The following is a 22,952-nucleotide window of genomic DNA, read 5'->3' as shown; positions in this document are numbered from 1 at the left end:
TCTCCTGGCTTCAGGAGAATTCACCCACAATGCACTAGACAGGTGACATTCGTGAGACACCAAGCCTCAGCTTCTTCCCTAGGTCTTGGTCCATGTTAACAATCCCTTTCCCCTGAAGTGGCCATTTAAGGGACGGGATGCATAAAGCAACCTTCAACCTTCAGAAATGGCCTGAAACTGTCAGACAGAACACATTTGACAAAATAAAATGCATTCCTCTCTGGGTCAAGAAAAGAAAAGAAATGAAAAGGGGGAAAAGGAAAAGGAAGTCAAAAGGCAAAATTGCTGAACATTATTTCAAACATTTGACACATAAAGTGTCAAATTCCAAATATGTGAAAAAGATTTAAATCTATTCAAACTCATGGACAGATATGCACCAATATACAGGTAATTTGCACCAAGAATATACAGATGGCTTGGTTTGAATTAAAAAGAACAAGATACACTTTTTGGTCACACTGACCCTTACAGGAAGAGTCCCAGTTCTGACAAGGCTAGGACACAATTGGGACTTGTCAACAACAGCACCATGGCTTTCGAGGGAGCTCTTAACGAATCGGCCATTGCTCCCTGCTTCACACAGATGAGACACAGGCAATTACAGCACACCTGTCACGCACAGCTACCCGAGGGGAGGAGACGGACGACACTTGTGCTTTCAAACGAATGTCTGCACCACTGACACTTACAGGTCATGGAAACCCACAGCAAGGACAACATTCAGAAATACAGATACATCTGCTGTACAGTACTCATCAAGACACCCTAAAATTTTGTGGAGCCTTTGCATCTGAACAAAGAGAAACATGAAGTACCTCAGCAGTGCCTCATTCAATGCTGGGGAAAGGCAGCGTCGATTGTTAAGTGCTTACCGGCACTTAGCCGTGCGTCGGACGCTCTGCGTGACTCGGTACTTCACATAAGTAAGTGTGGGGTTTTATTATCTACCCACAAAGTATAACTCGCTCGAGACACACCCCAAGGTTACACAATTCCTTTTTATTTTTGCACAGTCAACTTTTGTTTTATGTTTAAGTGTTAGGGTCGTGTAAAAATACAGACTTGCCAGACTGAATACTGCCCTGTTTTGTCTGTTGTTTTGTTTGTTTGTTGAACAACTTGACACAGCTAAGGCCATCTGAGAGATGTTCAACTGAGGAAATGCCTGTGGAACACCCTCTTGATTGACGTGAAGGGGCCCAGCCTGGGCGGTGGTGTCACCGTGGACAGGTGGTCCTCGGTATTTAAGAAAACAGGCTGAGCAAGCCAGGGGGAGCAAACCAGTAGGCAGTGTTCCCCATGGCCAGTGCTTCAGCTCCTGTCTCCAGGTCCCTGCCTTGAGCTCCTGCCCTGGCATCACTCTGTGACAGACTATGACCTGGAAGAATAAAATTTAATAAACCCGGTCTCCCACAGGCTGCTTTTGGTCATGGGCTTCATCACAGTGACAGACAGACAGACAGACAGGCCAACTCAGAAAGATCGTGCAGCGCTCTGAATGAGAAATGCTCGGGGAGAGAGCCCATCACCAGGGTGAACTTGGCGAGTTACAGCCCCTCTCCCCCTCCAGCTTTTTCTCTCTGCACTGTGCCTGCAGCTCTCGTCTTCCCACTCCCACTCCCATGCCTTCTTTCAGGCTGCCATGTTCCTCCGCCATGATAAACTCTGGGCCCATAAGCCAGAATAAACTCTTCTGCCCATAAGCTGGTGTGATCACAGTGTTTTATCATAGCACAAGAAAGGAATTAATAAAGATGGATAGATACCAAGAATTTTCACCTATCTGTACTTTTTTTATTTGTATATTTCTGAGAGTAGAAGTGTTTGAAGAATTATGTATGTAGAGCTCCCAGGGACTAAACCACCATCCAACAGACCCATGGCTCCAGTTGCATGTGTAGCAGAGGATGGCCTTGTACACCAATGGGAGGAGAAGCCCTTGGTCCTGCCAGTGTAGGGGAATGTCAGGGCAGGGAGGTGGAAAGGGTGGGTGATTAGGGAGAGGAAACACCCTCATAGAAGAAGGAGGAGGGGGAGGGAATGAGGGCTTAGGGACAGGAAACCAGGAAAGGGGATAACATTTGAAATGTAAATAAATAAAAAATATCCAATAAAAAAAATTTTAAAAAATTGTGTCATCCTCCTCTTCTGGAAAACAGCAAATGGTGGATGATACAGATGTAGGGGGAAGACCCAGAAGACCCAGCATCCAGGCTTGGGAAACAGCAGAGGCTTCTACAGAGGACTCGCAGTGGTCTTTGGTACTGAGGTTGTAGTAGAGTCTGTGGGGCTTGTGGAGGTGAAGCTGAAGGCGAGGAGTGGATGATCCCTGTCACCAAGCTGAACCACCTGTTGAAGACTCAATGATCAAGTTCCTGAAGGAGCTCCACCAGTTCTCTCTGTCCATTAAGGAATCCTAGTCTATCAACCTTTTCCTGGGAGCACCCCTAAGGGCTCCTGGGAGCACCCCTAAAGGATGAAGTTCTGGAGATCATGCCAGCATAGAAGCTGCTATGAGGACCAGGTTCAAGGCTTTGGTTGCGATTGGAACCTTCAATGGTGATGTTGGTCCAAGGATGTAGCCAATACTAAGGGTGTATCATCTTGGCCCAGCTTTCTATTGTCACTGTGAGGAGCGACTACAGGGGGACAAGACTCCATGCAAGGTGACAGACCCCTGTGATTCTTTTCTGATGTACCTCACCCCTAACCCCACTGGGCACCAGCATTGTTTCTGCTCCTGTGTCCAGAAAACTGCTATGTACGGCCAGCATTGATGGCCACTACACATCGGCCAGAGGCTGTGCTGCCACCCTGGGCAACTTCATCAAGGCCATCTCTGATGCCATCCATCATCTCCAGACACTCACCCCTGGGACCTCTGGAAGAACACTGTTCATCAAGTTGCCTCATCAGGAATTCATTAACCATCTTGTGAAAGCGCATACCAGAGGTTCTGTTCAGAGGACCCAGGCTCCAGCTGTGGCTACCACATATCACAGTTTTTATACAAGGAAAATAAAGTGAATGAAATCTACCTAAAAAGAATGAAAGAGGGCTGGAAAGATGGCTCAGTGGTTAAGAGCATTGACTGCTCTTCCAGAGGTCCCGAGGTGGCTTCACAACCATCTGTAATAAGATCTGATGCCCTCTTCTGGTGAGTCTGTGGAGGGCTACAGTGTTCTCAAATATAGATAGGTAGGTAGGTAGGTAGGTAGGTAGGTAGGTAGGTAGGCAGGTAGGTGGGTGGGTGGGTGGGTGGGTGGGGGGTGGTGGGTGGGTGGATGGATGGATGGATGGATGGATGGATAGATAGATAATTATGTGGAGTATAGTATTCAGGAAAAAGACACAACATACTCTCTTGGGGAACATTCACTCTCATTTCTAAACTAAAGCTGATTTCAGTAAGATACAAAGAAGCATTAAGCACTCAATAAAGACAGAGAGATGCCCCTCCACCAAGATTATTTTATTTCCTAGGAATATTTTTGGCCAAAACTTCTAGAAAACATTACTTCTACACGTACGGAAGAAGACTATTTCATCGAAGAGCACAGATTTTCTACAACTGAAGCTATTGCAGTTAACCCTCTGCCCAGTCACATGATCCTTTGCATCCCCAAGTTCCTCAGCATCCCCAGTCCTTAACACTGGGATACACAGAAACCCACCAGGAACACTATCACCAGCCGTGTGGAACAAATGCCAACCATTTACCCACCATCTTTCAGTGACTTAGGGCATGTAAAACGGGAGCTATTAGCTGTGACGTAGCTTCTGGGTTTCAGTGTTACAAACATCTCCACACAAGTAAACGGTTCTTCCAACCACCCAAGCTGAAGGCCCTGTGTCACATGACTTCAGAAAATAAAGCTTTGAGGCTGATAGGGAATGCACACTCTCCCCTTCCCAAATAACTGAGTGAAACTGGCAAACAAATATCTTCTTAAAGACTCTGGGACGTAGGCTCACAACCAGAACTCGACATCTCTTCTGAAATTGTGGGTGTTTGTCTGCTTGTTGGTTTAGTTTTGGGTTTTGGTTTAGTTTGAATGACCTGTTGTCATTCTGACATTCTGTGTATAAAGTTAATCATTCAAGGAGTCTGCTCTGGAGCAGACCTATGTCTGCTGTGTGAGTCCAGCCACGCGCCTTGTGCCTTCTGACCTACGTGTATGTATGCATTCACTGTGTACACTGACTCAGTTGGCCTCTGGGCTCTGGCGGCTACCTCAGTGTCTCTGGGTCTGGGGTAGTATGGCTGTACCTACACCCCTGCTCAAGTCTGTGGCTGTGTCTTCCTCTCTCTTACTCATTTCCTCTCTGGTGTCAGTGCTCTGGGCTCACAGGGACCCATTTTCCCCTGGCTACTTCATTGCTAAAACAGGCGTTGCAATGCAACAGACTGCTGTGCCTTTGAGAGTGCGGGGCAGCCATGAGTTGGCTGCTGGCCTCCTTTCCTTCGTCACCAGTCCACACCTATAAAGCACCCAGTGAGATAATTCCATCTTTGTTACCTAACTTGGTGTGTATGAGTGATGTGTGCATCTGTACCGAAGTGCATGCCTAGGCCAGAGAGGCACACAGAATGTTCTCGTCTTTTACGCTGGGACCTACTGCCTTGGGACAGGGCCTCTGACTGAGCCAGAAGCTTGTCATTTAAGCTACAGTGGCTGGTCGGGGATTTCTGGGAACTCACATGGCTCTGAAACAACACCGAGGTTACAGAACATGCAGTATGCCAGATTCTTACGTGGTGCTGAGGCTGTGAATTCAGGTCCTCCTGCTTACGCTAAAAGCACTCTTACCCAGCGAGCCATCTCCGGAATTCACTGAGCTTCTCAATAGTCATCCTAGGCCACACTGGCATGGCCACACACTCTCCCATCTCAGATTTATAAATAAGCTTGTGATCACCTGCGAGTTTACATTCCGTGTCTAAAGTGAATTCTCTACTGCGTTTCCAAAGGAGTAGTCACAGCACTTGGGCTGTTACTTGCTGTATACGTTTTATTTGAGGTTTGTGATTTTCTATATTCTTTACATTAGAGTTAATTTAGCTAGGAATTAATAATTCTTGGCCACGTTTACTTTATTATATTCAGGCAACTGTTTTCTCCTGGTTCAGTTACCGTTGAAAAATTTGATGGTAAAAAAATCTCCCTACTGCCTCCAATCGTTAGAGAATAGTTTTCTGTCTATTCAAAGTTCAATAGTTATTCCTCCCTCCCTCCCTCCCTCCCTCCCTCTTCCTTCCTTCTTTCCTTTCTCCCCCTGAGATAGCCTTTCACTATGTACTCCTGGCTGTCCTGATGTAGACCAGGCTGGCCTCAGGCTCACAGAGGTTTGCCTGCCTCTGCTCCCAAGTGCTGAGACAAAAGGCTGTTGGCTGTCACTTCACACTGTTAGCCAGAGCCGGTTTCCCTCTCCAGCGTGCGGTCAGCACCCTCATGGGTTGCTCAGCCGCGGCATCTGTCACACTCGCTCCATTCCAATGCTTGGGGTTTGCTGTTGTTGCTGGTGTTGTTTTATTTGTTGTTTCGCTCTTCCCAGTGACCACTGGTCTGTGAGTCCCGGATTAGCTTTAGTTCTGTCCTCTGATGTTTTTGGTCTTCTCCTGCATAACTTCCTTCCATGAAGTGCTCTTTCCCAACTGTACCTTCTTATGACTTTACCCGACCCATTGTTGAGCGTGGTTGCTTCTAGTGTAGTCTTGTGAAATAACTCAGTTTTCATTTCTAGCTCTTCCCCGAGTTCCTGCGCGTCTCGATTCTCGGGTGCGTCTTTTCGGGTCCCTGTTGACCCAGCTCCTGTTGTCTGACTCACTGACTCCCCTTGAGAGTGGGCTGTTTCTCACCTGCAGGGTGGTGACAGCTTTGCGTGCTCATTCATTGCCCATGGGGAGCCGGTCTAACCTTAACCTCACTTTTTAGTGAAATGGGTTTTTTTTTTTTTTAGATGACATAAGACAGGACAGTTCCTGATTTCTGACTTTTTTTTTTTTTTTTTTTTTTTTTTAAAGATTTTATTTTTTTCAGACACACCAGAAGAGGGCATCAGTTTACAGATGAACATGTGGTTGTGGGAATTGAAAGGACAGAAGAGCAGTTGTTTTTTGAGCCATCTTTCCAGCCCTGACTCTTATGCGCCCTCTTCTCATACTCACAAATGAATATAAAAGCAAATTCTTTTGTTGTTGTTTTAAGATTTATTCATTCTATTTCGTGTACGTTTTGTCTGCATGTATGTAGTATGTGCCTACCGAGGCCAGAAGAGAGTACCAAAATCCTGGACCTGGAGTTACCAACGGTTGTAAAACTACCACGGTTGCTGGAAATTGAATCTGAGGCCTTTGCAAGTGCTCTTCAGCGCTGGGCTAGCCCCTACTCCTCTGAGGATTTTGTAAGAGTAGCAAGTGCTCTTTAGCGCTGGGCTAGCCCCTACTCATGCATCTTCTAATATTGCCTACTCCCTGTCTATGTTCGGTTGCTATCTTTGTTATGATAAAGACCATGGCCATAAGCAACCTGGAGAGGACAGGGCTTATGTCACCTTCCAGGTGACAGGCCATCTCTGAGGGACAGAAACTCAAGGCAGGAAGGAACCTGGAAGCAGGAACTGTATCACGGCCTTGCTGCCTTGTTCCCCACAGCTCGCTCAATTTGCTTTCTTATACACCCCAGGAGCTCCTGACCAGGGGATAGCCCACCCCAGGAAGCTGGGCCCTCCCACATCAACCGTCAATCAAGGCAGTGCTCCACAGACCTACACACAGGCTACTTGCACTACTGTAGTGATTTTCTTGGTTGGGATTTCTCTTCCCAGAAAACTCCAGCTATGTCAAATAACAAACGAACAAACAAGGAGAGTGAGTGTCTCTTCCCACCAAATTTTCATTTTCTTTTGAGCTTCTCCTTCCTGGCCACCTGTTTGCCCTTTCCAACAGCTGATTTTGCTCTCACCAGTTTTTCTCAAAAGAGGGTTTTTCCCTGGACCAAAAAATCACTTTGTAACTTCTCACAGAAAACAACACAATATTCAGTCTGTTTGCTCACAGCAGCCAGCTGGGGTCTTCAGAATCAGCACTCTCAGCCCCATCTCATTCTCTGTCCTCAGAAAGCCCTACCATGCTTTCCCATGAGTGCCTCCGGCAGTTGCTCTTCAGTAAAGTGGCTCCTTACTTTCCCTCACAGAGGCTGATATCACACCAGTCTTCAAACGGTCAATGCAACACCACACTCATCCTTACCCTAATGACAATCACTCGTACCTGACCTTTAGGCCTTAAATGGTCTTATTTTAACTAGTCTCTCTTGTTTATGGTAGCAACAATGGACATGAGAGCACTGTGTGCTGAGTGTGTAAGTAGTGAACTTATTCTCTAGGTGTGATTTCTACTCCCAAAAGTTCTAGTTGAGGTCTCATGCCATACATCAAATGGCAAGGATGACTGTGATATATTCTAGAATAATATCTACACCCAATGAAAGTTCTAGATCCGCCATTTCAGCTGCATATTCACCACAGTATGACACACAGCATGCATCAAACTAAAGCTCCTTCTTTACCCCGTGTGCTGAAGTGGCTTATCTGGTGAGGTCACGAGGCTTATCCCTGACGATGATGGTGTGCTTAGGAAAAGACACACAGAGAGCTATTCTCTTTCTCTCCCATGTGAGGACAAGGGAGTAAGATGGCTAAGGGCAGCCAAGAAGATGACCCTCCCAGGGACTGAACTCATTGATCATAGGTTTTTAACCCCCAGAACTGTAAGTAAGTTTCTAATGTTCACACCACCTAGCCTGGGGTATTTTGTTTTAGCAACCTGAGAGAACTAAGCCCTAGAGCAATGCCAGTCATTACATTAATAGTAAAACTGGCAAGAAAGAAAACAAAAGCCAGAACAAAGGGCATCGGATGGGTGATTCCCCAACACACACCAGGACTTGGATGAAAAGCTTCCACTTCCACATGATGGGTAAACGACTCTTTAGACACCGCTAGACAAGGAAACATGACAAGGGAGGACAGCCATTAAGGAGATCATAACAGATTCGTTAAAATCATCATAAGCCCTTCCTGACAGACTGTCGCGCTGGCTCACCTTGTCGCAGAAGACCTTGATCTGGCAGTACGCTCTGTGGATGGGTTTATTGCTGCGGTTGTTATAGCTGTACGTGTCGATCTGAATCATCAGAGGAAGTCCTTTCACACCCTTCTGGGAGGAGAAATCTGTACTCAAGCAGTTCACGGTGATGAAGATCTGAAGGAGGGAGAGAGGCTGGTAAGCTCACAACCGCCTTACAGACAACTCCCAAGGAGAGATGTGGGCAGGCACATAAAGTCCAAGCCCCTCGCGGACCTGTAAGGACAACTGACAATACCCAGTGCTCTTCCACAGGAAGCAGCCAGGCGCACAAAACACATCACATGGCTGCAAACTTGTAAACAATTCGCTTTCATATATGACCTTGAAATAGACAATTTAATGACCTCCTAGAAAGTACACCAGCAAAGTCTTACTCTCTTAATCATAAATGAGGTTAGTAAAACATTAGTTCCTCAATATATATCAAAATTGTCTCTTCTGAGCTAGAGAAATAGCTCAGAAGTTTAAGAGCATTTGCTCCTCTTGCAAGACTAGGGCTTGATTGCCAGGCCCCACATGGTGGGTCACTCAACTGTTGTCACTCAAGTTCCAGGGGATGCAGGGCCTCCATAGGCTCCTGTGGTACACATGTGTATGGTACACGTATATACACCCAGGAATGCACACATAAATGTAATTAATAAATAATTTTAAAAGTTGTCACTTTTAATAGTTATAGCTTTCTTTAACCTCTGACCTTCAAGATAAAAAAAAATAAGATAAAAATTTCCTTTTTAATACAATAGCGTGGAAACCCAGTTATGTTTGTGCAAAACTTTCTTTTCTTTTTTTCGGAGCTGGGGACTGAACCCAGGGCCTTGCGCTTGCCTAGCGCTATACCACTGAGCTAAATCCCCAACCCCTGTGCAAAACTCTCTTCCTTGACTGGGAGGCATGATGTCTGGAATGATTTCGTATTATTTAATATTACTGGCCACTAATGCAGTGTCTAGCAAAGGACACTCACTGAGCACTGCATAAATAGACCACTGACTAAACTTGTAGAAAGACCACTAGATTGCAGGTCAAAGGCCCTGACTTCAGCCTCTACTCCAGCAGTAAACAGCTAAGGGACCTTACACAAGTCACTCAGTCCCTTCTGTGTTCAATGTTCACACTGAAGAACCTGCAAGCCCTCTTGCTACAAAAGAAAATCTAAATAAGAGTTTATCCAAGTTATAAAACAGTGAGAAGGGGTTGGGGATTTAGCTCAGTGGAAGAGCACTTGCCTAGCAAGCACAAGGCCCTGGGTTCGGTCCTCAGCTCTGGGAAAGAAAAAAAAAAAAACCTATAAAACAGTGAGAAGCCGTCAAAGGCAAGAAATGACTCAGGAGGGATTAAGCAGCAGGGTCCACCTCCTCCTATTAACGGAAGTAGTGGCACCACCTGTGATCCCAGCAATCAGAGGTGAGGAGGATCATGGGGCCGCGTGCAACCTGGAAAATGTAGCAAGACTATGCCCAGTGGGAGGACTTGGAGGGGACAGACAAAATTCTCATCATATAGCATGTGGCATCAAGAAGCACAATAGAAAAAAATTTTTTAAAAGCCTTCAAGCACAAAACCAAAACAAATAAAATCAAAACCAAAAAACCTACACTAGAAAGGCCATCATCCCAATAGGGCAGACATTCCAAGGGTTCTAGTTGACTAATGGAAAAGCCGAAACGAGTTTTATTGTAAAGAACTGGTAGAGACAGAGGATGGAAGGGCATGAGCTAAAGTGACCCCGATGGTACATGGGTCCCACTCAAAAGATGCCATGGTCTGGATGCGCATCGCCCAGAGACCTGAGTGAGTGCCGTGTGAGACTGTGTGGCCTTCAGGGGGTGGCCTGGCTGCGAACGAGGTCTCTGGGCTACAGCGAGCTCCTGCCTCTTGGCATACGCTCTGCCTTCTGGCCCGCCGTGATGTGAACAGCCCCTGCCACACGCTCCTGCTGTGATGCCTCCCATCCACAGTGGACCGAGACCTTCCAAAACTCTGGGCAAAGAAAGGAGAACAAAACACCTTTCTTTCATTACTGTGTTTTCATCACGTGTTCTGGTCACTGAGACACAAAGGTTCAATGATGATTCTCACAGGAACGAGAGAACACTGACAAGAAGGGGAAACCAAGACATATGTTATCATGTATAATACAACTTTTCAAACGTTTTGTCCCCTGGGCTGTCAGAACCTAGAGCTTTTGCACCCCTGCGAGGGTTGCCCTGCAGGAAGAGAGGCTGCAGAGCTCTTTCTAAGTCCCGGGCTGATCTGTTTGAAGTCCTGCAGACTTTCGGTAATTTACACCACCAGGCGTCTAATTGCCAGTGCTTTACCACATATCTTTGTTTCCGTGAGCCCCTCCCAGTAATTTTAGCTGCATTAGCAAGACACCCATCAACTGTCCAGGACAGGTGACAAGTTTCAATGATGTGCTAATTACAACAACTCTGCCCGCTGTGCCACCGGCTGCACCATTCCAGCCACCACCAGAAAACAAATACTAAAGGTCTCCCTCCAAATGAGATAATGTGCAGGTGCTTTGAGAGACACCGGATTCTCATTAAATACAAAATTTTCTTGTTTGTTTGGCTTTGAGGCAGGGTCCTTCTCCGTAGCCCAAGGTTGCTGGGAACTTGGAATTCATTATTTGACTAGGCTGGTATTAAACTTGTGGTGCTTCGCCTGATGAAGCCTTTCTAGAGCTGGAATTGTAGCCATGATCCCCCATGCCCAACAAGAAGTTCCTTTCTACCCAGACACAGGCATAGGTACACACGCATGTGCATGCACGCGCATACACAAAAGGGAAAAAATAAGTGTGTAAGGTAATGCATGCTTTAATTTCCCTACCTCACTCTTTATACATACCCTGCAATATCATGTTGTGTATTTTAAATATACAACCCAAGATGCCTTTAAATATATATACTCATTCACTCATTCACTCCTTTCCTTCATTTATTCAGTCTAAAGGTATCCACAGAAGCACACGATGGATCAAATGGTGTTAGACAAGTGTACCTCAGAGAGCTAACGATTCAAGACAGATACAAGTTCTCGTCAATGACCGTCATACAGTGGTCAAATCCAAGGTGTGAGGAGAGAGGCCTGAGGAGCACAGGACAAAGTCCTCAGCCTCAAGGATGCCAGTGAAATACAAGTCACAGAGCCTCTGGAGCAAGGTGGGTATGGGGTGGGGGATGAGATCCGCTGAAGTTGTGAAAGCCTGAGTGGGGAGGGCTGCTAAGAAAGTCTACAGCAAGCGGATGCATTTACCAAACCTTCAGTGTAGAGACACTTTGTCACAGTAACAGAAAAATGCTACCTCCAGCCTTGGAGAGTCCCTAAATGGCAGAGAAATTTTATTTAACACTCATCTAAGCAGCAGATATCTTCAAATGTCTCGGGTTTCCTGAGGCCATAGTAGCAAATATATAAGCTCTAGGCCCTGCAAACTTGGAAGGCAGGGTGAGGTGGGGCAAGAGAAACCTGTGGTATCTTAAAGATGACAATAGCTTCATTGACCACTGATCTGAAAGTCAGGAAGGAGGTGTCCTTTTCTGGGAACACTTGACTTTGTTTTATTGCTGGCAATGGGATGGTCTTGGCCAAAACACAGTTTTGTGTCAGCAAATTACATGCTCACTCTGCCAAACTGTGTGCTTGTCCCTAATCCTGGCCATGCATTTCTCAGAGATATTCCCGATATTCCATGAGGACCACAATCCTGGCTGCCTCCATCCCCATCCAAAGGCCTGCCTGGTGAAAAGTCAGAGTTCTGAGGTATATGCCCTACATGACTGAGCTTCATGGCTAACTCACTGATTTGCATGCCCATCATTTGGTGTGGGTCTATTTGATGGGTAGGAAGAAATGCTAATTATGGTCTGTCAGCTCTAAGTCTGACCTAAGGGAGCTAGAGCAACAGATCATGACAAGGACCACTTAAGTCGCCTAGTCATCTAAAGCCAGTGAGGTAACAGACGCTCACTGGCAGTGTGCTACAATAAATAGACTCAATCGTCCTTGGAACAGCTATAAAAGTCAGTCACCCAGGACACAAAGTTCCTAAAAGCCAATTGAGTTCCATCTGGAGACATTTAGATTCAATGCTCTTAAAGAGAAAAGGTCTCCACAGAAGGCCCAGGGCGGCATCCTAATCCCATAAAAGGTAAACCACAGGAGTCCTCTTTCTGGGTCTGCAGCTCCCAGATCAGCATGGCAGGCAGGCAGGATGCTCAGCCTGGCTTCCTGCTGCTGCTGACTAAGCCCTTGGGAAGCAGAGTTCCAGGGTCTGATGGCATCAGTCATGGCTGTGCCGCGCTCCAAATCCAAATGGTTGAACTTTAACCAGTGCAGGGTGGGGTGCACTGAAGGCCGTTAACTAAAACCTTGGCCTCAGAGCTGATAAGCATTCATTTGTTTCTTCTTGCAAACGAGTCCCAGCTCCTCTGGAAGCAGGCAAACAAGGCAGCAACTTGTTTGGAAGTTTTTCTACATGGACCTGGGTATAATGTGTTAGAGAGGTATGAGGACTGGAATGATTTCACCCACTGACCGTCCATCCACATGACAGGCACAGAACGGGCTTTCTGACTTCAGTAGGACTATGCAAAGAACAGATGGATCAGGTAAATAACCGATCTGTCCCTGAGTTATATACCCAACAATTGTGAGGCCTCTGCTTCCACACTCTCCAAACCTCAGGTGTATTCTTCTAATTCTAGAAGCCCCCCTTTCCTTCTTCAGGAAAACTAATTAAATTGTGTGCGTTCAAGCAGATAATAGACAACATTTCAATTTCCTCCATGTACTCATAGCAAATCAGATCATTTCTTAGTGTGCCTAGTACTGTTCCCAGAAAGAGCTGTCCAATGCACAAGAGTTTTTTTTTTTTTTTGTTTTTTTTGTTTTTTTTTTTTAAAAAAAAGAAAATCCTTTGTTACAAGTGAATGACAATTCCTGGTTTGTGGCTTCTAACACAAACGTGACTTTGCTGAGGTTTCAACCTGAGCTGTTCGCCAGGTAAATAGGAAGGGCTGTCAAAATGCTCACACACCAGTGAGCTATAGAACTAAACCCGGATCTCATGGTTAACTTCCAATGTGTTTCTTGGGCTTTCCAGGAAAAACAATTGACCTACCTTTAATTAATTTAGAAAGCAATTTGAGACTAAAACCAAATCCTCATATCCATGATTCAATGTCATGGACTTACTTGACTTCATAAAAATTGATTTTATATTAGTACTATCTTTCGGCTAAAGATTATTTATATATTAGTGTATTTCTAACACTCCAGATCCTAAAGAAGTCATCTAAAGTATCACACAGGCATTAGCCCCAAAATCACAGGTAGAATATGCACTGAGAAGTAAGCTTAACACCAGAACCCACTCCTTCTCCCTTCAAAAACGGTGTATAAATACTTAAGTGTGGTGAGGTCAATCCCTCTCCCCTCTTCTGTTTTTGCTGTTGCTGCTGCCTCCTCCTCTTCCTCATCCTCTTCTCCCCCTCTTCCTCTTCTTCTTCCTCTCCTCTCCTCTTTCACCCCCCCCTCCTCCTTTTCCTCCTCTTCCTTCTCCTCCTCCTTTCCAAGACAGAGTCTCACCATGTTGGTCTAGGTATCCAGTAACTCACTATGTAGACAAGCTGACTTGAACTAACAGAGATCCTCCTGCCTCTGTGTCCCAGGGGCTGAAGTTAGTTCTTGCTTCTTACTGAGGCCCTTCTTACTGAGGCCCTTTAGACATCTTCCTTGCTTTTATTTTTTTCCCCCATTTTTCTTCCCCTTCAATAAGATTGTGCTTGAGTGTAGATGGAACGTCAAATTGAGACAGGCAGAAAAGCAAGAGTATATCGAATCTGGTCCATTTCAGGGCCACTACGTTCTGCTGTCCTTGTGGATCCACAGAGAACCAGCCCCTCCTCTTTCAGACTTCAGCTCAAGCTAACTCTTTGGACACACCAGCTAAGGCCTTCCTGCGCAGAGGGACATTCTATCAGGTTTTCTTTTCTGTTTTCTTCACATACTTAATGTTATTTGAATTTAATGAGTCGTTTGCTGTTTCGTGTTTAATTACCTGTCTGTTCCATGAGGGCAAAAGGCCTGTAAGAAGGCCCCTTTGTCTGTCTCAGCAAATATTTATTCAATGAGTTGAGAGAACATGAATTATTTTTCCAAATATGCATTTTCCCTTCTGCGCAGGATCATGCTTTCATAACGGTGCCTAAAGCAAAGATTGACAGAAGCAGCTGACGTCATCAGGATCACACCATGCTTTGACCGAGGCATTCTCTGAAGCATCTGACTGCTTGTCTGTAGACTTCTCTACACACCTACGGTCTGAGGTGCCAGCACACCTAAATTAGGCACCAACTACATACTCTGCATGATTGTCTGTCTACCCATATACGCCTCCCTTTCCACACATGCTTACCTTTGGAAGAGCTACATGGAGAAGCACAGAGCACCCATAACAATGAGCCCAGGACAGCACTGCTCCTTTCTAGTTCTAGTCAGTGTTTTGGAGCAAGCAAATTGGACATTCAGTTGAACAATCCAGACCATACTTGCTGCAAGAACTTGGAAAGAGCTTAACAGGGAAGACTACCTGTAGGAATTGTGGGATATAAGAGAGGAAGAGGAGAAATAAGAAAAAAGGAAGCTGAGTAAAGGAGGTGGGTGCTGATGGGGGAAGGCAGGAGAGAACGTGAGGTGGGACCTGGGCCGTGGAGAGACACAGCAGCTTTGCAATCAGTGTCAAGGCCATCAGTGAGCAGCCAAGAGTATATCATGGCCAAGTAGAATGAATAAACAGCTCCAGGTTAGAGGGCCAGTGAGTTACTGAGGAAAGTCATGGGACCACTGCTGGGCATGGGTCAGGTAGCTCCCACTATACCACAGGGGTCTCCAGCACTTCCCCAAAGGACCCTTTCTCCCCCCAGTCAGACTTTCCCTCGGGGAATTTGTAAAGCAAACTCCAGTGTGGATCAGTTTATGAATTCCATTAATTGAACAAACATTAAATCAAGGGAAATTTATTTTTAAAGCAATCTAGGTCAGAAACCTCCATTGGTCTCCATTTGCACCATTCAGGTCTGCCACCCAAGGAGATCATGCAGAGCGCGAAACACACTGGGACTGGGAAGATGTGAGACACTGTAACAGTTGGCTGGCTGCTTCGTGCAGTGACTGCCTCCCACCGTGAGAATGTAAATGCAGACTGAAAGATTCATTCACGCAAATTCTTCCTGGTTTTACTTTCTTCCTCCTCCTCCTCCTCCTCTTCCTCCTCCTCCTCCTCCTCCTCTTCCTCCTCCTCCTTCTTCTTCTTCTCTCTCTCTCTCCCCCCCCTTCCCCCTCCTATTCTCCCTCTCCCTCTCTCTGGACAGGGCCCCATGTATACCTGGTCTGTGTGATACCAGAGATCAAAGCCAGGGCTTTGTACAAGCTAAGGGAGCAGCCTTCCAAACTGGCCACACCCCAGATCTTAAAGTTTAAGTTTGTAATGCTCGAATCCAACACAAAACTCAAATGGCAGGGAAAGTGAAACTGGACCTTCTCCCTCCTCTGCTCCCCAGTTAAGTGCAGTGGGAACTTGTGCTCTGCCCTGTTTGTGCTCTGCCCTGTTTGGGAAGCTGCGGAAGAGAATACACACTGTCCTGATTCGCGCTCTCCCACCCAGTGCTGAAATCCGATATGATAGTTCCGTCTCTTTACAAAACGCTTAGATATAACATAGTGTACTCCCATCAGGCTGTTTCCAGCTTTCTAATTTATAAACAAATCCACCATCAGAGTCTTTCTGTGTAGGTTTTGTATACAATGGTGCACAGGAATGTGATTTGGTACTGAAGCTGTTTTCTTCAGCTGAAAGTGGGCTTTCTCAGCAGCAGCTTTTTATGGCCCAGGTTTTCAGATGTAGTCCCTTCGATCTCGAGGAAGCCTTATTAAAACTCCCGCTTCCCAGCCCCATCCTATGTGTTCATCTTTCTCATCCCTCACCTACCCCCTCCCTTCCCACCTTCCCGGATCCCACGGGATTGGCTTCCTCTTCCTGCATGCCACAGCACTGACCAAGTGCGAGACAGAGGGATGGGGAGGGGGAGAGAAAATCTGGACAAATGAACTGACCTCAGTTTAACCTGTGAGGCGTTAATCACACTATTCTAATTTCTCATCTAAAGTTTTAAAATAAACAAATACAGAAATGACAAGAGAAAAGAAAAGAGAGGGTCAGGCATAGTGCATCCTGCCTGTCATCCCAGGCAGGGCCACTAGGAGTTCATCTTAGCTCCAGGCCGGTCGTGACTTCTCTGAGAACAGGACCTGTGCCTGGTCACGAATCTCCATAAACTGGTACCTCATGTTCTGCCCCAAGTGCACCGCTGTCTCACTGTCCCTGAGAGTGGAGACGACCCTCCCTACATGGAGCAGAACTGCAGGAGGATCATGCACGGTCTCGGCTTGCGTGGCTGTGCTGCACTTGCTGTGTTACTGAGGGAAATGAGCTAACTTTAAATCACTCCTTAGTAGATGAAGACTGTCACCTGCTTAGAAACACGAATAATTGGGTAATATATATAAAGGCCAGGCAGGGTGCCCGAGATATAGTAATTGCTGGACAAACATTAGTCATTGTACACACAAGCACACACCATTATGTCATGAAGCCCAAGTGTGTAATCCAATTCTCTGCACAACACAATGGTCCAGAGCTGTTAGGTACAGAGCCATAAGAAGAATGAGGGGCAGAAACCATGGCTACTCCACACGCTAACAAAAAAGATCAACTGATCTCTCCAGGGAGATGCCATCCAGAGATTAGTCCTTGTTCACCAGCACTAGCTCCAGCCTCGGAGCTTTTCCTGTCAGCCCTTGCCTTATAAAAGGGGAACAAAGGCATGGCTTTGTTTAAGTTCAATACCAAAGACTCCAGCAAATGTTTGCCTTTCCCTTTTAGAGCTCCCCCCGCCCACACCACGCCCTGGCAAACACATAAAAACGCCATTTGCCCTGCTTGGCCCTGTGTAACTCAATTTTTTTGAAACCTCTCCCAGGAGCCTCTCCCAACGTTCTCTTTGCTTTTGAGACTACGGGATGCCCCATAGTACTCTCCACCAGATAACCTTAAAACCGGCTCAGTCAGGCAAAACACTAACTCACGGAAAGTGGGGTGTAAGCAAGCTCTGCTCGAACGGCAGTTTCTCTCAACTCCCTCAGGAGAGCCCTAGGAAAGGCTCCAACTTACAGGGGCTGTGGGGTGGGACTCAGCAAAGCTATGAACCTCAGAAATATTGTCTCCTGTAGACAGTCCTTTGGTTCTCTCTGTGCATCCTGAAAACCAATATTTACACATCTTCCCCCCTCCTCTGATGTACAAGAGTTCTTTAAGAAATATACCCTAGGAAGGTGCTTTGAGACTACCAACTTTAACTTTCTGTAAATTACTTTTTAGATGTGTTTACTTTACTCTATATACAGGGATGCTTTGCATATATGTGTATGCATATGTATGTATCTGCACTATGTGCATGCCCCATACCCTATGAGTTTAGAAGAAAACATCAGATCCCTCCAAACTGGAATTACAGATGGTTGTGATTGCTGGAAATAGAACCCAGGTCCTCTACAAAAGAGAATAACTAGTGCTCTTAACCATTAAGCCATCTCCAGACCCCCAAGTTTGCCTTTTTAGAGTTCTGTATTTGGCACATAGCATCAATAATGCAGGATGTGATTGCACATGCCTGTAATTCCCGCACCGAGCAATGGAGGCAGGGCAATCAAGAAGTCACACCCAGCCTCTGCCACAGGTCTCCATATCAGCACCCGTCAGACGTTTCAGATAAAAAAGAAATACTGGGAAAGACAGGTAGATAGGCTGGAGACATGGCTCAGCAGGCAAGTGCGTCCGCTGCTCTTCCAGAGGACACAGATTTGGTTCCCAGCACCCACGTCTGGTGGTTCACAACTGCCTGTAACTCCAGTTCAAGGAGAACTGACATCCTCTTTTGGCTTCACTCACATACACATACACACTCACACACACACATACACACTCACTCTCTCTCACACACACATTCACACACACACTCACACTCTCACACACACACTCACACATACTCACACTCACAAACACTCATGCACACACATTCACACACACACTCACAAACACTCATGCACACATACTCACACATACATACTCACACACACACATTCACACTCACACTCTCACACACACACGTACACATACACACACACGCACACAAATGAAAATTAAAATGAAAAAGGAGGAAGGGAAGCAGCAGCACATCTGAGGCATGACAGATTCACCATAATCAGGTACTGAGTTTAAGCTAATCTTTAATTAGCATAATCTCACTTACTGAAAGTAACTATAAAGTTGGGAATGAACAAGAAGATGAAAATAACTGTGTTCTCCCCAGTTCACTGTTTCTTGTAGAGAAATGTCACTGCTATCGGAGAGCTGATTTGTTACCAAGCTGTCTCTTAAACAGCAGAGAGGAGAAACCTTTACTCCCGCCCCTGTGCAGCATCTGGGAGGGGCTTGCTCACCACTAGCTGCACCCTGAGAAGGAAGCACCTCACAGAGAAAACCAACACACAGGGGGAAAAGAGAAACATGGGGCTTCACACGGACAAAGGAGGTTGCTCCATTGGTCCTCCATGATCAGAACTCTGACTCTGTCTACTCGCCCTACTGAACAGGCTCTACACCAAGCAGTGCCCCCAGTATCCCATTGGCTTCTGTCTCTCTTAAAGATGGATTCAGAGAGGAATGAAGGCCTCTAGGCACTGTCAGCTACCCAACTCAACAATTGCTCTTCAAAAATGGCCTCAGCTCTTAGAAGACATTGATATTAGAGCAAAACCAGATACAACTGATTATAAGTAAACTATTAAGGGAAGGAAACAGGGCTCAGGGAAATGTCAGGATACCATGCCTACAACTACCTCATGGGTTTCTACAGATTCAAACTTACAGATGAGTTTCTATTGTGTTGTCTCTCTCTCTCTCTCTCTCTCTCTCTCTCTCTCTCTCACACACACACACACACACACACACACACACACACACAATGGAGAGAACGTGTGCACGCATTCATGCGTGTGAAGGTCAGAGAACAGCTTGCAGGAGTCAGTTCTCTCTTCTACCGTGTAGGTTGCAGAGCTAGAACGCCGATCAGCATCGTTGTCTGCACACATACAAGCACTCGGGTACAGAGAGCAGAGCAGCTTAAGAAGTAGTTATGCCCATGCTGGTCAATGTTTTTTATGATACAAACAAGAAATGTTCCAGGCATAAGGATAAAGAAATCTCTGGGCACTGAAGTGTTAAAAACAGCACACCATCTCTGTTGGGGGCTGAGTGTGGTAAAGGTGTGGCCAAGCAGGTAGAGCTGTTGAAGCTGCTTAGCTTGAGGAAGTAGGGCTGGACGTCCATTACCCCCCTGGACCCATGTAAATTGTACTCTGCGTTCCTTGGAAAGGGAAAATTACAGCATGGTTGGCCTTGTTTCAGTGGGTGACTTCCTTCTGTGAGGATGGGTAACAGGGGAGCCTGGAGTAGCATCCTCCCTTCTGTTTACTAATCTTGCAGGGCTGGGATGCTGGGAACCAGAGGCCGAGATGCACAGAAATGTCCTGCACCTCCAACTGCATCCTAAACGTTGTTGACACAAATGTGTCCCTGAACCTATCTAAAACGAATGCCTGAGAGATTCTCTCCCAGTCCCAGCAAACTGGAAGGGCATTCACTGATGATCTAATGAAAAGGGGGTGGATGGGACACGGTAAGTCCTTTCCTGTAGCTAAAGGAAGGTGTCCAGGCTAGGAGGACAGCTGTCATGAAACTGAGGTCTTCTTCTTCCCTGGTAAGCAGAGAGGCTAAGTTTAAAAGCAACGAAGAGCAGCCTGCTGTACCAGCTTTATAGTACCAAATTATTCTAAGTCTTTGTTTTTAATTTTTAATTTCCCAGACAGGGTTTCTCACTCTGTTGACAAGGCTGGCCTCAAACTCACAGATACCTGCTTGCCTCTGCTTCCCAAGAGCTGGGATTAAAGGTGTGCAGAACCACTGCCTGGCAGGGTTCTCTTTAAAAATTATCAAAAGAAAGGCCATTTGAAAAAAGGCCTTTGGTGGGCAAAAGCACTTGCCACACAAGCTTGACCACCTGAGACCCATTCCACCACCTACACAGGAAGTTAGGTATCCTGCTGTATCTATAATACAGCACTCCTGGGAGATGGGAGGCAGAGAGAGACAAGAGGCAAAAGTACAAAGAGAAATCCAATTTCTAAAAGCTGTCCTCTGACCTCTTCCTGGTCCTGGGTATCCATGATTACACACATATAGACACACCAATACTAATACTACTACTAATAATAATAACGATAATAACAACAACAATAATAAACAGAATTTCTAACGAATATAAAAGCAATAGAATAGACTCAATAGTAATGAGGGAAAAATTTTTTTTTTTGAACTGAGATTCTTCCAAAACACTGGCTACAGAGAGATTGTTTTTAAAGACTGGGTTAGTTGTGGGTGGGGGTGTTCTTCATTCTAACATTTAATAGAGTGCATGCAGGAAGGAGCAAACACAGAATAGGGGTGTGGGTGTCTTGGTTTCCGGATAGGGTAAAAAGACAAAGAGGAGACTTAGCCACAATATCTGTACAAGGTACTCAGTTCGCAGCATTCTTTTTTTTTTTCTTTTTTTTTTTCTTTTCTTTTCTATTTTTCGGAGCTGGGGACCGAACCCAGGGCCTTGCGCTTGCTAGGCAAGCGCTCTACCACTGAGCTAAATCCCCAACCCCAGTTCGCAGCATTCTAACTGAGCTGCTCTCCCACATGGTCGCCATGACAGACATTCCAGCACTCCAGGATTAATCACTGTGAACAGAGACAGCAGCACTGAGTAGGGATATGAGAGTCATTTCAAGACTCTCCCCGAAAACCTGGGAAACGGCTGTAATTGAGGCTGCACTGTGTGGGTGACGTGACCACTGACGGCAGAAGGCCCCGCCCCTCTGAGCTAGTCATTCTTCTCTTCAGCAACTCAGTAATCTTGTGTGGGAAATCACCATCTTGGAGACTCGTGCTTGACAAGCCTGCTTTCTAAGTACCAGTGTTTGGCTACAAAGGGAAAATTAAAGTTAGAATATCCCAGCAAGTGGGAGTCCTGTGAGAGAATGCGGCACAGACGCTGCCCCGCCCCATAATCCTCTGCGTGGGACTCAGGCATCCATGGAGTGCTAACCACTTCACAGCGGGGCAAACTAAAGCTGAAGAAAAGGAAGTCTGATGCTCGAAGCTAACAATGCCTGTAATACCAGGATTTGGAAGGCTGAGGCAGGAGGATTGCTGTGAGTTCACAACCAGCCTGAGCTCCCCGGACAGACCCCGTTTGAAAACCACGCACCACAAAAAAAAAAAAAAAAGAAAGAAAGAAAGAAAAGAAAAGAAACAGATGCCAGCTACTCTGGGGCCAGGACAAGGCGGAGTCTATACCTCACTGCAGGTTTCTTCTGCTACACTGACTCAGACCCACGCCACGCCCACCCGTTTCCATGCTCCGGCAGTGGGAACACTCGGAACTACACCAGAGACAACGCAAAAAAGCATGAGGTCCTCCAGACTGCACAGACCCTGAGGGGACCAGGTCCGTTCCAAGACTGTTTGGCCTGCTTGACTCACCTAAGCCGAAAGCCGCTGTGACACAACCGGAAAAACCGGCTCTGAGAGGTGGAACCTTGCAGCCACTCTGCCTGAAGCAGACAGGCAGCTTGGGACCCCAGCCAGAGTCTGAGACGGGGACACACACACACACACACACACACACACACACACACACACACACACACACACACAGAGAGGCATTGAGGGCTTGGGCACCTTCCTGGCCAAATGTTGTTACCATAATTAAAGCAAGCTAAATTCCTTGGGGTTGCTGCCCTCTCCTATTAGTTCTAGAGGAAGCAGCGTGCACGGCTGTGGAGTGGCCTGAGAGCCCGAGCCCCTCCTGAAGCCTCCAGATAGATATGGGGGTGTGAACGCAAGAGGAACCCTGCATGAAGCCACCACCCTCCCTGCTTTGCTGAAAATCTTTCCCACAACTACTATCCTATCTTGTCTGGCGCAGTCTGCTTACTATAAAATCAGCAACGTTTTTTTTTTTTTTTTTTTAAACGGCCAAAAGGTGGACTCGAAGGTGAAACCTCTGCTCTGGCTGAGGGGCTGAGCTATGGAGTCTGTAGTTTGGATAAACATTTACAACCCTTTAAAACTTACTTCTCAGCTAACAAAGAAAGACAGTCACTAAAAATAGATGTTAAGGAAATAAAACAAAACTCGGCTACAGGAAGTATCATGAAACATTGCAGAAGGCCATTTGCCAGTGAAAGAAATCAGTGTCTACCCAGAAGTACACTTGTACACGTATGTGCAAATGCACACACCCAGACACACGTGTGCATACTCAGAAGCACATGTGTACACGCAGATATACATGTACACACCCAGGCATGCATGTGCAGACACATGATAAGAAAGTGAGTACCTGTACCAGGCAAGGGAGAGGAATGAACTGACTGCAAGGCCAGCTAGCTCAGCCCAGTCACTACCCATTAATGTCTATGGAGCCTGTGACTTCTGATCTCCACACGCTTTTTCCAAGGTCCCTACCGAAACAGTCGTTAATGCATTCACCTCTAACACCCATTATTGCAGACTGTGATGCCCAAATCATAGTGAGGATTCGTGTTTAGTGCTGGCTTT

At 46.2% G+C, this 22,952-nt stretch overlaps 1 protein-coding gene across 1 annotated transcript in view; it reads right to left on the bottom strand.

The window, feature by feature from the left end:
• Positions 1-22,952, bottom strand: part of Grhl2 (grainyhead like transcription factor 2) — a 122,423-nt gene that overhangs the window by 24,273 nt on the left and 75,198 nt on the right. The window contains exon 9 of the mRNA XM_032914581.1: positions 8,111-8,269. Within this exon, the coding sequence (XP_032770472.1) occupies positions 8,111-8,269 (159 nt within the window). The remainder of the gene's footprint in view (positions 1-8,110; positions 8,270-22,952) is intronic.

The sequence above is a fragment of the Rattus rattus genome, chromosome 1, assembly GCF_011064425.1.
Source record: "Rattus rattus isolate New Zealand chromosome 1, Rrattus_CSIRO_v1, whole genome shotgun sequence".
Lineage (NCBI taxonomy): Eukaryota > Metazoa > Chordata > Mammalia > Rodentia > Muridae > Rattus > Rattus rattus.
This window is presented reverse-complemented; position numbering and strand designations above follow the sequence as displayed.